Source organism: Ipomoea triloba, chromosome 7 (genome assembly GCF_003576645.1).
Source record: "Ipomoea triloba cultivar NCNSP0323 chromosome 7, ASM357664v1".
In the NCBI taxonomy this organism is placed as follows: Eukaryota; Viridiplantae; Streptophyta; class Magnoliopsida; order Solanales; family Convolvulaceae; genus Ipomoea; species Ipomoea triloba.
Window position 1 is genome coordinate 3,143,533 of NC_044922.1, and position 14,748 is coordinate 3,158,280.

General features: G+C 33.7%; 2 protein-coding genes across 4 annotated transcripts in view; one reads left to right on the forward strand and one right to left on the reverse strand.

Annotated features, from left to right (window-relative positions):
- The first annotated feature begins 7,547 nt into the window (after positions 1–7,547).
- Positions 7,548–13,005, forward strand: LOC116025638 (primary amine oxidase-like). Its single transcript, XM_031266945.1, has 12 exons — positions 7,548–8,146; positions 8,745–8,854; positions 8,934–9,239; positions 9,626–9,738; positions 9,852–10,182; positions 10,270–10,485; positions 10,603–10,839; positions 10,981–11,166; positions 11,376–11,516; positions 11,886–12,154; positions 12,387–12,468; positions 12,653–13,005. The coding sequence occupies exons 1-12, from the start codon at positions 7,933–7,935 to the stop codon at positions 12,773–12,775; spliced, it is 2,328 nt and encodes a 775-aa protein (XP_031122805.1). The 5' UTR covers positions 7,548–7,932; the 3' UTR covers positions 12,776–13,005.
- A 297-nt stretch (positions 13,006–13,302) lies between these two features.
- Positions 13,303–14,748, reverse strand: part of LOC116025572 (glutamate--glyoxylate aminotransferase 2) — a 4,118-nt gene continuing 2,672 nt past the window's right edge. For all 3 annotated transcript variants that reach the window (XM_031266838.1, XM_031266840.1, XM_031266841.1), the window contains exons 9-14: positions 14,518–14,649; positions 14,355–14,420; positions 14,144–14,208; positions 13,949–14,040; positions 13,711–13,867; positions 13,303–13,620 (exon numbers count right to left, since the gene is read on the reverse strand). In XM_031266838.1, coding sequence (XP_031122698.1) covers positions 13,491–13,620; positions 13,711–13,867; positions 13,949–14,040; positions 14,144–14,208; positions 14,355–14,420; positions 14,518–14,649 — 642 coding nt within the window. In that variant the 3' untranslated portion in view covers positions 13,303–13,490. The remainder of the gene's footprint in view (positions 13,621–13,710; positions 13,868–13,948; positions 14,041–14,143; positions 14,209–14,354; positions 14,421–14,517; positions 14,650–14,748) is intronic.

Below are 14,748 nucleotides of genomic sequence, written 5' to 3' on the forward strand. Positions count from 1 at the left end.
TGGTACAATTTTTTCTCGTTTCGTTTGATCAACATTATATTCATCTTTATAATATAATCGGTTAACTGTATGCATATAAACTTATATTTATAAGTACATAATTTGTTAATTTTACATATAATGTATCACGTCAAATAATTCTAACAATGTTCTAAGTTCGTAATATGTTAATTGTAGGTAAATAAATTTAAAACTACATGTTCATAAATTGAGTGTTTGACATGTAATTATGATTATGGTATAATTTTAAGAGATATTTAATTGAAAATTATTTTTATTATAAAATTAATGTATTGGTTTTATAAGTATATTGTTAACATATTATGTACTACATCCAATGTTTGTTAATGCGAGTAACGACATCCACACAAAATCATCACGCCAAGACAATAGAAATAGGGATGATATGAATATAGTTTTGTTATATTTTTTTATTAGAAATTTATTTAATTACACATTGTGCGTCGCCATGACTAATTTTTAATTGCATATGATCAATTCCTCTGGTAAGAAAGACAATTTAAGTGATTTATATTTTTAATCCATTCAAATTATTTATTTTGTATAGCACATAGCACATTAGTGTGGGAGGCTTGAATTTTAATTCGAAAGTTAAAAACAGATCATACGTAAATTAATAATGAATTACATATGAACTCAAAAATAGACGAGAAGTGATAAAATATAATGTTGATTAGTATGACTTTTTTTTTTTTTTTTGGGTGGCGAGAGAAACCGTTGCAATTAATGGAGAAGGGAAATTAGTGATAAAATGTTTATTTGCATGAGAATCATTTTTGAGTGACGAGAAAAATCAGCAATTACTATTCAAGGGTTGATAAACTGCTCGTTCATATGTAATAGCTCATAAATCACGTAAGAGAGATAATAAATTACTAAGAAAACTTGTGCGATAGAATTGATCAAGAGGATGCTAACAAAAATCAAACTCGTAATGTAGCCTTCCGGTATGAAAATTATGTTCTATCTCATCGGTCATTTTTTAGGTGATTAGTATGATAATCTTTTGCACACAAATATGAGAATCTTGCTCAAGGCCATCTGCATGGACGTGGAGTGAATAATGAATAATTACAAATTTAGTGATATAGTAATATTTTGAAAATGAGAAAAGATTGTATGTACGAAGATAGCCTAACGCATGGTAGTTGAGATTTCCAATCGGACATCAATTCCATGTAAGGAGGAATCTTGCTAGCTATCTAGTCAAGTAAGCTCAACCATGCATGCATATTATTTATATAAAATAAAATAAAATAATTGCAACTAGGTAGTATAATAGGCACCACCTCCATCAGCTTGACTCACCACACATAATTAGATGTGGATGATGAATATAATATTATATTACATATTCACACATTATAATATAATATTACTAACACTGACGTCTGATCTTTAAGATTAATTTCTCAGTTAAATATAATCGATCCGAGAAGAGTTTACAGGCCTACACACTTATTAATTTATTGGGCTAATAAAACTATAATATAATCCTATCAACAATAATAATTGTACACACTCTAAATTAATTGGACTCAATAAAACAATTTGAAATAAAAAACATAAAATCTCTAATAAGTACTCCGTAGAATATAAAAATAGTATGATATACATAGTTCCCAATATGCTCGTAAATATTAATGTATGTAGTGAAACCTTTGCAGCCTATGAAACAGCAGCTATTGATGTGATATGATTAAGCAAAACAAGACATAACAGAGTTACGTACAGATCTAAACAATACATTAAAGTATATATTAACATGGGGTTTTTAATGACTTATTATTCCATGATATGCCAAAATTTGGTAGTGGTTAGGATAAAAGTGAATACGATTGATGAAGACTACGTGACATAAATGCATCCATTACGTACGTTGCAGTCGGATGTTCGGGACAATGATCAATTACATTAATTTTAGATGTAAAAGGTAAAATCCCTTATTCTCATAGTACTGTTTTTATATACTTCCACCCTGTAAGGATTATGGATAGATGTGTTAAATTGATACAATCATGGGTTCTCAATGTTGCACCACTACTACTACAATTATTAGTTGATAGTGGAATCATGTGTAGTTATAATACAATGGTGGATTAGTAGGTTGTTTAACAATCCTGTAGTTATTGTATAAATAACTACATGTGTAAATGTAAAAAACAGTAAAGAATACTTATTAAGTATCATCGTCGCATAGGCTATTTGAGTCGAAGATACATATATTCTTCATGCACCATCTAGCCACCTAGGATCATCTTCATTCATTTACAACACAAATTCACAGAGATCAAAAGTGACCATGATCCCTCAACTTCATGACCTACAAATACTTACAGTTTATTACATAGAACTCAATTCTGAAAATTAACTCTGATCTCATATTCGAAATTTTTTATGAATCCAATTAAGTTTTTACGGACTAAAACTTCCTTTCAATAAAATCATTTAAAAAAAATAAAAATATCTATTATATTATAATCACCCCAATAAAACCATTAAAAATTGGAAATGTCTATTATAGTTCCCCCACTACATGAAACAGGCCTGCTTATACTAATAAACTTAAAATATCAGTGGAATGGCTTTTCAAAGAAGCAGACCTGCGTATACATGGTTAGCTATGATGAATTTGTTTGGCTCTGTGGATAGTGCTCCATTGCGTTACTACTTTTATCCTTTAGCCTATGGTTGGTTACATAAATATATATATTAAGAGTGATAGGTTGACAGGCAGTCGGAAAAGAAAATTTAAAAGGTGAAAAGGTGAAAAGGATCCTCCAACAACATAAATCCATGGAGTTTGGTGCAAGCTGGTGGTGGGGCTGTCAAAACAGAAAGAGACACAAAATCACTTGCATGAATGAAGCTGCACCACCAATTGTTATGTACTATTGTACTTATAAATTATANTTTTTTTTTTTTTTTTTGGGTGGCGAGAGAAACCGTTGCAATTAATGGAGAAGGGAAATTAGTGATAAAATGTTTATTTGCATGAGAATCATTTTTGAGTGACGAGAAAAATCAGCAATTACTATTCAAGGGTTGATAAACTGCTCGTTCATATGTAATAGCTCATAAATCACGTAAGAGAGATAATAAATTACTAAGAAAACTTGTGCGATAGAATTGATCAAGAGGATGCTAACAAAAATCAAACTCGTAATGTAGCCTTCCGGTATGAAAATTATGTTCTATCTCATCGGTCATTTTTTAGGTGATTAGTATGATAATCTTTTGCACACAAATATGAGAATCTTGCTCAAGGCCATCTGCATGGACGTGGAGTGAATAATGAATAATTACAAATTTAGTGATATAGTAATATTTTGAAAATGAGAAAAGATTGTATGTACGAAGATAGCCTAACGCATGGTAGTTGAGATTTCCAATCGGACATCAATTCCATGTAAGGAGGAATCTTGCTAGCTATCTAGTCAAGTAAGCTCAACCATGCATGCATATTATTTATATAAAATAAAATAAAATAATTGCAACTAGGTAGTATAATAGGCACCACCTCCATCAGCTTGACTCACCACACATAATTAGATGTGGATGATGAATATAATATTATATTACATATTCACACATTATAATATAATATTACTAACACTGACGTCTGATCTTTAAGATTAATTTCTCAGTTAAATATAATCGATCCGAGAAGAGTTTACAGGCCTACACACTTATTAATTTATTGGGCTAATAAAACTATAATATAATCCTATCAACAATAATAATTGTACACACTCTAAATTAATTGGACTCAATAAAACAATTTGAAATAAAAAACATAAAATCTCTAATAAGTACTCCGTAGAATATAAAAATAGTATGATATACATAGTTCCCAATATGCTCGTAAATATTAATGTATGTAGTGAAACCTTTGCAGCCTATGAAACAGCAGCTATTGATGTGATATGATTAAGCAAAACAAGACATAACAGAGTTACGTACAGATCTAAACAATACATTAAAGTATATATTAACATGGGGTTTTTAATGACTTATTATTCCATGATATGCCAAAATTTGGTAGTGGTTAGGATAAAAGTGAATACGATTGATGAAGACTACGTGACATAAATGCATCCATTACGTACGTTGCAGTCGGATGTTCGGGACAATGATCAATTACATTAATTTTAGATGTAAAAGGTAAAATCCCTTATTCTCATAGTACTGTTTTTATATACTTCCACCCTGTAAGGATTATGGATAGATGTGTTAAATTGATACAATCATGGGTTCTCAATGTTGCACCACTACTACTACAATTATTAGTTGATAGTGGAATCATGTGTAGTTATAATACAATGGTGGATTAGTAGGTTGTTTAACAATCCTGTAGTTATTGTATAAATAACTACATGTGTAAATGTAAAAAACAGTAAAGAATACTTATTAAGTATCATCGTCGCATAGGCTATTTGAGTCGAAGATACATATATTCTTCATGCACCATCTAGCCACCTAGGATCATCTTCATTCATTTACAACACAAATTCACAGAGATCAAAAGTGACCATGATCCCTCAACTTCATGACCTACAAATACTTACAGTTTATTACATAGAACTCAATTCTGAAAATTAACTCTGATCTCATATTCGAAATTTTTTATGAATCCAATTAAGTTTTTACGGACTAAAACTTCCTTTCAATAAAATCATTTAAAAAAAATAAAAATATCTATTATATTATAATCACCCCAATAAAACCATTAAAAATTGGAAATGTCTATTATAGTTCCCCCACTACATGAAACAGGCCTGCTTATACTAATAAACTTAAAATATCAGTGGAATGGCTTTTCAAAGAAGCAGACCTGCGTATACATGGTTAGCTATGATGAATTTGTTTGGCTCTGTGGATAGTGCTCCATTGCGTTACTACTTTTATCCTTTAGCCTATGGTTGGTTACATAAATATATATATTAAGAGTGATAGGTTGACAGGCAGTCGGAAAAGAAAATTTAAAAGGTGAAAAGGTGAAAAGGATCCTCCAACAACATAAATCCATGGAGTTTGGTGCAAGCTGGTGGTGGGGCTGTCAAAACAGAAAGAGACACAAAATCACTTGCATGAATGAAGCTGCACCACCAATTGTTATGTACTATTGTACTTATAAATTATAAGATAATTTTAACGTATACAGTGATAGGCTCAAACCAATAAAGTCATCAATAGATAGTTTCATGCATAGGGAGTAGTCAAATTTGAAACCTTCTGGTTACCAAAATAACTGTCTGACTAACTCGGTTGTAGTTGTCTCAGTCCAGCTCCATGCATAATATAGAAAGTCACACTTGAAACTTTATGGTTACTAAATTAACTGTCTGACTAATTCGGTTAGAGTTGTCTCAGTCGGAACATTTTAGAAGAATGATTTTGATGACTTTGTAGGGTCAAATCAATAGATGTGTTGAAATGAACATCCCTATGGTGAGAGGAAGTAAAAGGAGATACATGAGAAAAGTGGAAAGAAGGAAGTTTTAACACGATATCAATTAAGTTTCTTTTTAAAATGAAAACATCTTTAGTGAAGAATTTAAATATAAATATATGTTTATGCAAATTTGTATGGTGATGTGAATGTTAGGTTACATGGAACATCTTAATGAAGATATTTGGCATGTCAAATCATCACTTATTAGTAAATGTGTAAATGTGCAGATACATTGCAATATCCAAATATTTGCATAATAGAAAAAAATGAAAAGAAAGTACATTGTGCATTGAACCTATCAAGCTATATATATATGAGTGCATTAAAGTGGCAGATAATTGTTTACTATTTTAGTAATTTTTTATAATATATAAATTAATACATTTTTACTATTTTACTAATTTTTTTTATAATATATAAAACATAAATAATCATTAGGTGCCGATAACCTTATGTTCTAGTGACACAAAATGACTCTTTCAAATAGGCTTTATGAAACAATTTCAGCCTCCTAAATTATTTTACTTTTGAAAATTTGACCCTTATAAGTTAGTTTAAACAAAGTTAACCCCTTAATTGTTTATAATGTTGTACTTTTAATCCTTAGTGTTATATAATTGTCAAGCTTTATTAACATATGAGGTTATTTTACCATTTAGAATCAATATTCAATTCACTACTACAAATTAAATGACGTTTATATAGAAATAATAAAACATTAACCATTAATATTGATTATAAATGACAAAAATAACTTCATAAAAAAGAATTTGCTAATGAATTTTAATAATTATATAACACCAGCTAAAGGCTTTGTGGTTGAGTGGCTAGCTGTGGCTTCTCAAATGAGAGGTCTTATGTTCAAATCCAATGAATAAAAGTGAAACGATTCAATAGTAAAAAATGTTATTTTAAATATTTGCTAGGCAAGTAAGTAAGAGCTCTATTGCTTAACGCTGCATTAAAGTTTCTCCATTAGGATACTGGCTTTCAATTCTCAACAGATGTACAGTATCTTTGTATTGCAATTTGCAAATATTAATTTTGTTTAAAATTCAATTTTCAAATAGTGGCTATGAAAAATTCATAAAAATAAAAAATAAAAAAGAGTGATGAAATTATCAAACATGCAAAATATTTGTATCAAAACTCATCATTATTATCAAGCATTTAATTTTCATTCCGATTCTGATTTCTATATGGAACACACACTTAACTTTGAACAGAGAGTGTTTCTGTGTTTCAATGTGGCATTGCCATTTATAAGCCAGATAGGTACATAGTGCCAAGGTTAAAGATAAAGTGAACTACAGAGACAAGCCAAAACCAGAGATGAGCTGGCTTCCCTCCCCCCTTTTGTCTTTTTCTACTTCTCGTGTTCTCGGGTGAAAATGAAATAAATCTCATCCATCTTGTGAAACTCTCTTATTAGAGACCCAAAATTATGAAATTAATTTTATAGTTAATTAAATAATTATAAAATTTTAAGTTTTTGATTTGAGTAGATTAACTAAGAGCTACTTATGATAATTTTCTTGTGATCATCTGTCAACTAGAATCAACAGATAAGTTTTATGTTAAATACACATTCAGATAATTGATATATATATTTTTTGTAAATTAAAAATTAATCAACTCAAAATAAGTTCATAAATTTTACTCTACATTTTTTTACGTTACATTAATATATATATTTTGATACGTTACATTTAGAGTTACAAGAAAAAAATAATTCATTTAATAATAAAATGGAAAAAATTTTAATAATTTAAGAGAGATGTGCATCATTATTCTAAAATTTATAAATAAATTACGAAAAACAATGCACTTGTATCATATATATATAATGGATAAAGTTATAGAGATCAAAATCTTTTCCCAAAATCTAGTAATATTCATTTAGTTACCATAAATTAGCTGATTTATCCTTATTAAAAAAGAAAAAAAAAAAAAGGAGAGAGAACATACTAAAAAAGTTTTGGTCTCAATAACTTGATCCAAATTTTTATCAAATATATCACAAAAATTTTGTTTAATTTTTATATATATTTCATTTCTCCTTCCCCTGCTGTCCACGCGGCCACGTCAAGCCACCCGGCCCCTGGTTTCCCCCTTCTTCACCTAGCTTGCCGATACACCGATACACACAGAGATATATATTTACACATATATATACAAGTACATCCACCGGAATTTCAGAGGCGTACTTCTCAGCTACTGCGGAGACTCAATCTTTCCGTTCAAACAACGGAGAACAGAGAGAGAGAAAGAGAAACTCAGAGAGGGAGTGATAGAGAGAGAGAGAGAGAGGGAGGGAGCGGTGGTGCTTAGAGTGGCGGATTGTGGAACCGTAGAGAGAGAAACTATTCTCGCTGTATGTCAGAGGAGAATTGTTACCATCATTTCTACACTGATAATTACTACGGCGGTTACATTGAGCTCGCGAATCCGTTGCAATGGCCTCAGCTCCGGAAAAAGCGACGCCTCCTCCGCGAAATGATTCCGCCATTACTGTTTCCGACGACGACGTTTTGCGCCAATGCACCGCCTTCGGTGATCGCGAGATCGGCCGCCGGGAGTCCCTCAGCGCCACCGCCGATGCTCCGGCCCTGGCGATTGTGACCGATTCCGCTGATCAACCTCCTGCGCCGAATCTGACTTCAGTTAAAGGTGCGCATGCGTGTATATGTCCTGCCATACTGTAATATTTGCCATCCTGTGTAAATTTTGTTTAATTAAACGCATGTATGTACGTATTTGCCTTTATCTACGTTTACTGGTATATATTTGTGTAGATTTATTAGTTGATTAATTGCATGCATAGATAGATGAACTCTCCATATGTGTCGGTATCTGCGCGTGCCTGTGAAGATCATACTGCTTTCTGGAGATACTGTGAAAGTGTGAACTGTGAAGTATTCTTTTGTCATTCCTTGATCAGTTTTATAGTTGGTGTAAAATGAAAAAGTATTTTCGCATTTGTGGATCACTAGACCGAATACGCAACATGTCTTTGGCTACTTTCCACTCTGTGAGGGATCACAAATCCTGATATCCTTGACATTGGATAGCGTTATGCTACTTTTTTTTTTTTTTTTTTTTCCAAATTATGAAAGCCAACTTTCTTTCTTGTCAGACTGGAGGTATCAAAAACTAGGTGAAACCTGGTTACTAATTTTGTATGACGTGTGCTTAAGTTTTGGGTAAAATTTTGTAAGGATTGATTTTGGAAAAACAGGAGTAATTTTCTATGGTTTTTAATTTACAGGTTTACCAATAATGATGAGGGTGCAAAGCCACCATCCTTTGGAACCATTAACTGGTGCTGAGATCTCAGTAGCTGTAGCAACTGTCAGGGCAGCTGGGGCAACTCCTGAGGTTGTTAGATGTTTTATATTACTTTTAAAAAATCTAGATTAGGTGGGGATATTACATGACACTAATGTTTAATGTTTAGGTGAGAGATAGTATGCGGTTTATTGAAGTTTCCTTGGTGGAACCTGATAAGAATGTGGTTGCATTAGCGGATGCTTACTTCTTTCCTCCTTTCCAACCATCCTTATTACCCAGAACAAAAAAGGGACCTGTCATTCCCAGTAAACTTCCTCCTAGACAGGCAAGACTTGTTGTTTACAACAAGAAGTCAAATGAGACCAGCATCTGGATTGTTGAGCTTTCAGAGGTTCATGCTGTAACTCGGGGTGGCCACCATCGGGGCAAAGCCATTTCATCAAAGGTGGTGCCTGATGTGCAGCCTTCAATGGTATGGTACTTGTACGGGTGTAAAATCATAAAATTCTTCTTTAACTAACTTATTTAATAGGGAGCATATGTAATCTTTGACTCTATTCCCATTTAGGATCAGGATTGCCCTTGACTACTGCTGATTGTATTCTGGAAAGTATCCTGTCTGAAAATATATTCCATTTAACAAAATGTTAGCCATTTTTTCAGGAGATAAGAAAAAAAGATTATTTGTTTGACAAGGCACCCATTCAGTGAGCTTCTTTTTTCCCAGTCTAAAATGAAAAATAAAATAATAATAATAATAATAATAATAATAATAATAGTAGTAGTAGTAGTACAGAATATTCACATGCATATGAACAATTAAAGGATTGAATCATGATTCTCTTTGATTTCTTTCAGGATGCTTCTGAATATGCTGAATGTGAAGCTGTCATAAAGGATTTTCTTCCTTTTCAGGAGGCTATGAAAAAGAGAGGTATTCTGGATATGGATCTTGTGATGGTAGATGCCTGGTAGGTTGATGCATTATTCCCTTTCTCTTTTATTAATTGATTATTATGAATTTTACTGCATATACATCTGTCATTCTCTAGAGATGTCTGATATATGATTATTTTTTCTTCAGGTGTGTTGGTTATTACAGTGAGGCTGATGCACCAAATCGCAGACTTGCAAAACCACTTATTTTCTGTCGAACTGAAAGTGATTGCCCAATGGAAAATGGCTATGCCCGTCCAGTTGAAGGAATTTATATACTGGTAGATATGCAAAATATGGTTGTTCTAGAGTTTGAAGATTGTAAATTGGTTCCCCTACCCCCTGCTGATCCATTGAGAAACTATACTCCTGGTGAAACGAGAGGAGGTGTTGATCGAAGTGATGTGAAACCTCTGCACATCATTCAACCCGAAGGCCCTAGCTTCCGAGTTAATGGACACTTTGTTCAATGGCAGAAGGTACTTGATTACTTAAGCTGCTAACCCTGATTTATTTCATCATGTTTGGCAGATGACTGTCACTTAAGTTAAACACTTTTTTTCCAGTGGAACTTTCGCATTGGTTTCACCCCCAGGGAAGGTTTGGTTATCTACTCAGTTGCATATGTTGATGGTAGCAGAGGTCGTAGGCCTGTGGCTCATAGATTAAGCTTTGTTGAGATGGTAGTCCCCTATGGTGATCCAAATGATCCACACTACAGGAAAAATGCATTTGATGCTGGTGAAGATGGGCTAGGTAGAAATGCTCACTCACTAAAGAAGGTCAGAGCACATCCTTTTGTTTATGGATTACTTTCTCATTCGTTTACCATATTTAGATTAGATGGAGCTCAAAATGAGGTTGGAATCAGAAATTAAATGGCTTCACTCTGGTTGCAGGGTTGTGATTGTTTAGGCTACATCAAGTATTTCGATGCACACTTTATAAATTTCACAGGAGGTGTTGAAACAATTGAAAACTGTGTTTGTTTGCATGAGGAGGATCATGGAATCTTATGGAAACATCAAGATTGGAGAACAGGCTTAGCTGAAGTAAGGCGTTCACGACGACTGACAGTGTCCTTCATGTGTACTGTGGCAAACTATGAATATGGATTTTTCTGGCATTTTTATCAGGCAAGTTATTTGCTTCCTATGGGAGGGAAAAACAATTTGCAACTTTAGTCTCTTTATTTGAAAAATAGCACTATCTGTTTTCTTTTCTATTTTAGTTCATCATTGTTAAATAAAATAACACTGTAGACATTTCTACTGCAGGATGGAAAAATGGAAGCAGAAGTTAAGCTTACTGGAATTCTCAGCCTAGGAGCTTTACAACCTGGGGAACAGCGAAAATATGGGACAACTATTGCACCTGGCCTATACGCACCTGTGCATCAACACTTCTTTGTCGCTCGGTTGGATATGGCTGTTGATTGCAAGCCTGGGGAAGCCTATAATCAGGTTCATTTCCATCCTTCAATCCTTTCCTCGTATATAGTATGTTGGTTCATTTATTCATGTTCTGACTGTGGAAGCTCATCTTTTTCAATCTTTAGTGTTAACCAATTTTCATCATTTCCCGTAAACCTTTCAGTATTATACTCCTGTTTCATTGCTGTTTTTGTTGGCAGTAATGTTAGGATTTAATATTTTTGCTTCTTTCTATGTAGGTTGTTGAAGTAAATGTTAGAGTCGAAGAGCCAGGTGGACAAAATGTTCATAACAATGCATTTTTTGCTGAAGAGAGAGTACTCAAAACTGAACTGGAAGCTATGCGTGACTGTAATCCTTCATCTGCTCGACATTGGATTGTAAGGTTTCTTTTTTATTGTTGTAGGTTTTCCACCCATTTGTTTTGAAAATTTAAGAGCTTCATTCCCCATGATCCATACATGTATTTTAAATCACAATTCAAAAGACTTAGTTTATGAGATCAGTTAATTGTCATTGCTATTGGAATTTTAATGTATATTTCTTTTGGAAGCTAGGAAAAAGACTTGTCTTAGATTGGTTTCTGTTATTTATCAGTTATTGATGCTTTTTTAAAAAATCATATTAATTGTTATATGTATATATAATAGGCAATAGACCTTTGTTAATCTGCTTTGGTGATTGTTTGGGCATGTCAAGCACAGAATTTTATAGCATTATTAGAGTAACATGTGATGTCAATAATTTAGATAAGGAACACAAGAACAGTCAACCGCACTGGGCAATTGACAGGCTACAAGCTAATACCTGGATCAAATTGTTTGCCATTAGCTGGTGGAAATGCAAAATTTCTAAGAAGAGCTGCTTTCTTAAAACATAACCTTTGGGTTACACCATATGCTCCTGATGAGATGTTCCCAGGAGGAGAGTTTCCAAATCAAAATCCACGAGTGGGAGAGGGATTGGCTACTTGGGTTAAAAAGAACAGATCACTAGAAGAAACTGACATTGTTCTTTGGTTAGTCTTTCCTCCATACATGATAAGCTTTGAAGGCAGTTTGTTTATTGATTATTCAAGCTGTATGCCATATGCTTTTTAGTATCATGCTTAAGAATCTGTTTAAAATTGTAGCTTGAATCAGTTCTCTCTATATAGAAAGGAATAGAGTAATGGAAGAGAGTACAATGGACAATTGTGATTTTCTAAGTTCTCAGATATGTAATGTGATTTTGGTGTGAAAATTTTACAGGTACATGTTTGGGTTGACACATGTTCCTCGGTTGGAAGACTGGCCAGTAATGCCCGTGGAGCGCATTGGTTTCATGCTTATGGTATAACAATTATGTGACTTGATATCAATAAATACTCTGCTGGGGCTGGTGGTCACTAGATTTTGATATCCAATCTGTATTGAGATTCAGCCACGGTTTCAAATATGTGATGCTGTCATTCTTATATATTAGTTGCATCTGAATCCTAATGGATTTGCTCACCTTTGTGTTGCTTACTGTGCAGCCCCATGGATTCTTTAATTGCTCACCAGCCGTAGATGTGCCTCCCAGCTCAGCTGACTCAGATCCCAAGGAAAATGGAGCGACGCCAAAGCCATGCCACCCTGGCTTGATTGCAAAGCTCTGAGAGGACATCAGCATTCATGTTGAAATGTTGCTTTGAACATTTGGTTGGTTGATAGGTTGCTACTAATAATGAGGTTGTGGGTCTATGTTCAGGGTCGTCCCAAGATGGCTTGTCTGATCTGGACCCCAAACCTCTGATATGATGTTTATACTGTGAAAACACTTTTCACTTTGGATTGGACGTTGTGTATGTTTTCATTGTTCCTTGAAGTGGTGATGCCTTTTTGTTTATTCCGTTGTCTGCTCTAATTAAACCACATAATATAATAGTAGCCGCCAGGTTGTACAAAAAGAATATTATACTGGTAGTATTAAAACAAATCTGGAATTGTTGATTAGATTTTACTAATAAATGGTGAAATGAAATGTTTCAAATTCAAATCAATAACATTCCTATTAGACAGACATGTTCTGGTTTTTTTTTTTTTTTTTTTTTTTTTTTAAATGTAGAAATAGCGCCTTTGTTTCATGTATAATAGGAATGGGAATGTTATAGGAATAGGAATGGGACTAGCATACATCCTTCAATTGGGAAAAGCAAAAAGAAACTACTTTCTGTAGAAATTTATTTATGGACTAAATATATTGAAAGTAGATGCTCAAAGTATTTGAAACATACATAACCTGAAACCACCAATCAGTGAGTGAACTGAGAAAGGAAAGAGTATTTATAGAATTTAAGAGTTGTTTGATATTATCAGCAGTCAAACCATCTGTCACATCCTTGAATAACCTCTGTGGTCTTCATATTGATCCATGAACTCGTCGTTGAACTTCTTGAAACTCGCCATTATTGCTGGCATGTCTTCCTCAGCTGGCAAGATAGTCGTCCTAAGGTGGAAAACCCTGCATCCAGAATGAGATTTAACTATCAAACACATTGTGGCTCTGAAGCTGGAGAAGTCGAGAAGAATTGGAAGAGAATGAAGAACTCACCCTTCCTTTTGACCGAACCCTGAGCCAGGGACGGTGGAGATGCCGGTGGCTTCCAAGAGCTTGAGACAGTAGTAAACATCAGGAGCCTTTCCAAGACCTTGTGCAGTCTCAATAGCTCTTGGGGGCAAGCGTATTTGTGGGAAGGAATACATGGCACCTGAAAAACACTTTCTCGTGTCAGTAAAATTTCAACTGATATGCTTCTAAATACCAATAAAAACTCATTCACAATACTCACCTTCTGTGAAATTACAGACAACATTTCTGCAGCTATTGAATCCATCAGTCATTATATGTGCCCTCTTCCTTAGCGACTCAAGGATACCTTTGCTGCAATCAGAATCAAGCAACCATCACCATTTTTTCAGAGTAAAATAAAGCTTTATTCCCCCTAACACACAAGTTCAAGATTGATTCACATTGGTAGCTATACCTTTCCCTGGCAAATTGATCATAAGAGATATCTCCAGGTTTAGGAGGGTTCATCATTAGCCCTAGCTGCAAGAAAAATAGTACAAAGTGCCATTTCCAACCAGGCCATGAATGAACGTCTTTGGAAAAAGTGAGAAAATCTATCCTTGTTTAGCTAGGACAGAGAAAACTTGCAGAGAATACTTGAACAGAATAAAATAAATATATCTTACAAATATCTGCCCGGGCACATTTGGACTAAGGGATATCGAAGCAACCTTGTATATCTCCTCAACACTCTGTAAATTAGATGACAGAAGGAAACAACTTTGTTTAGGTGAACACGGGATTAGGAATTTTTTAAAAGAAAAACAATCACTAGAATCTGGAACGAACCCTGGGAGAGATATTAGTCATCTCAAAATAGCCACCGCGCTGTCCACATTCACCCCAGTATCCTTTTGAGACCGTGTGGAAAGAGACGAGCTGAAGTTCTTTGCTTATGGGTGGGCCCATATCCAATAAAACCTAAGTTTTGGAGTAATACACCATCAGATTATAAGGTCAGAAAAAAAAAAAAAAAAAAAAAAAAAAAAAAAAAAAAAAAAAAAAAAAAAAAAAAAAAAA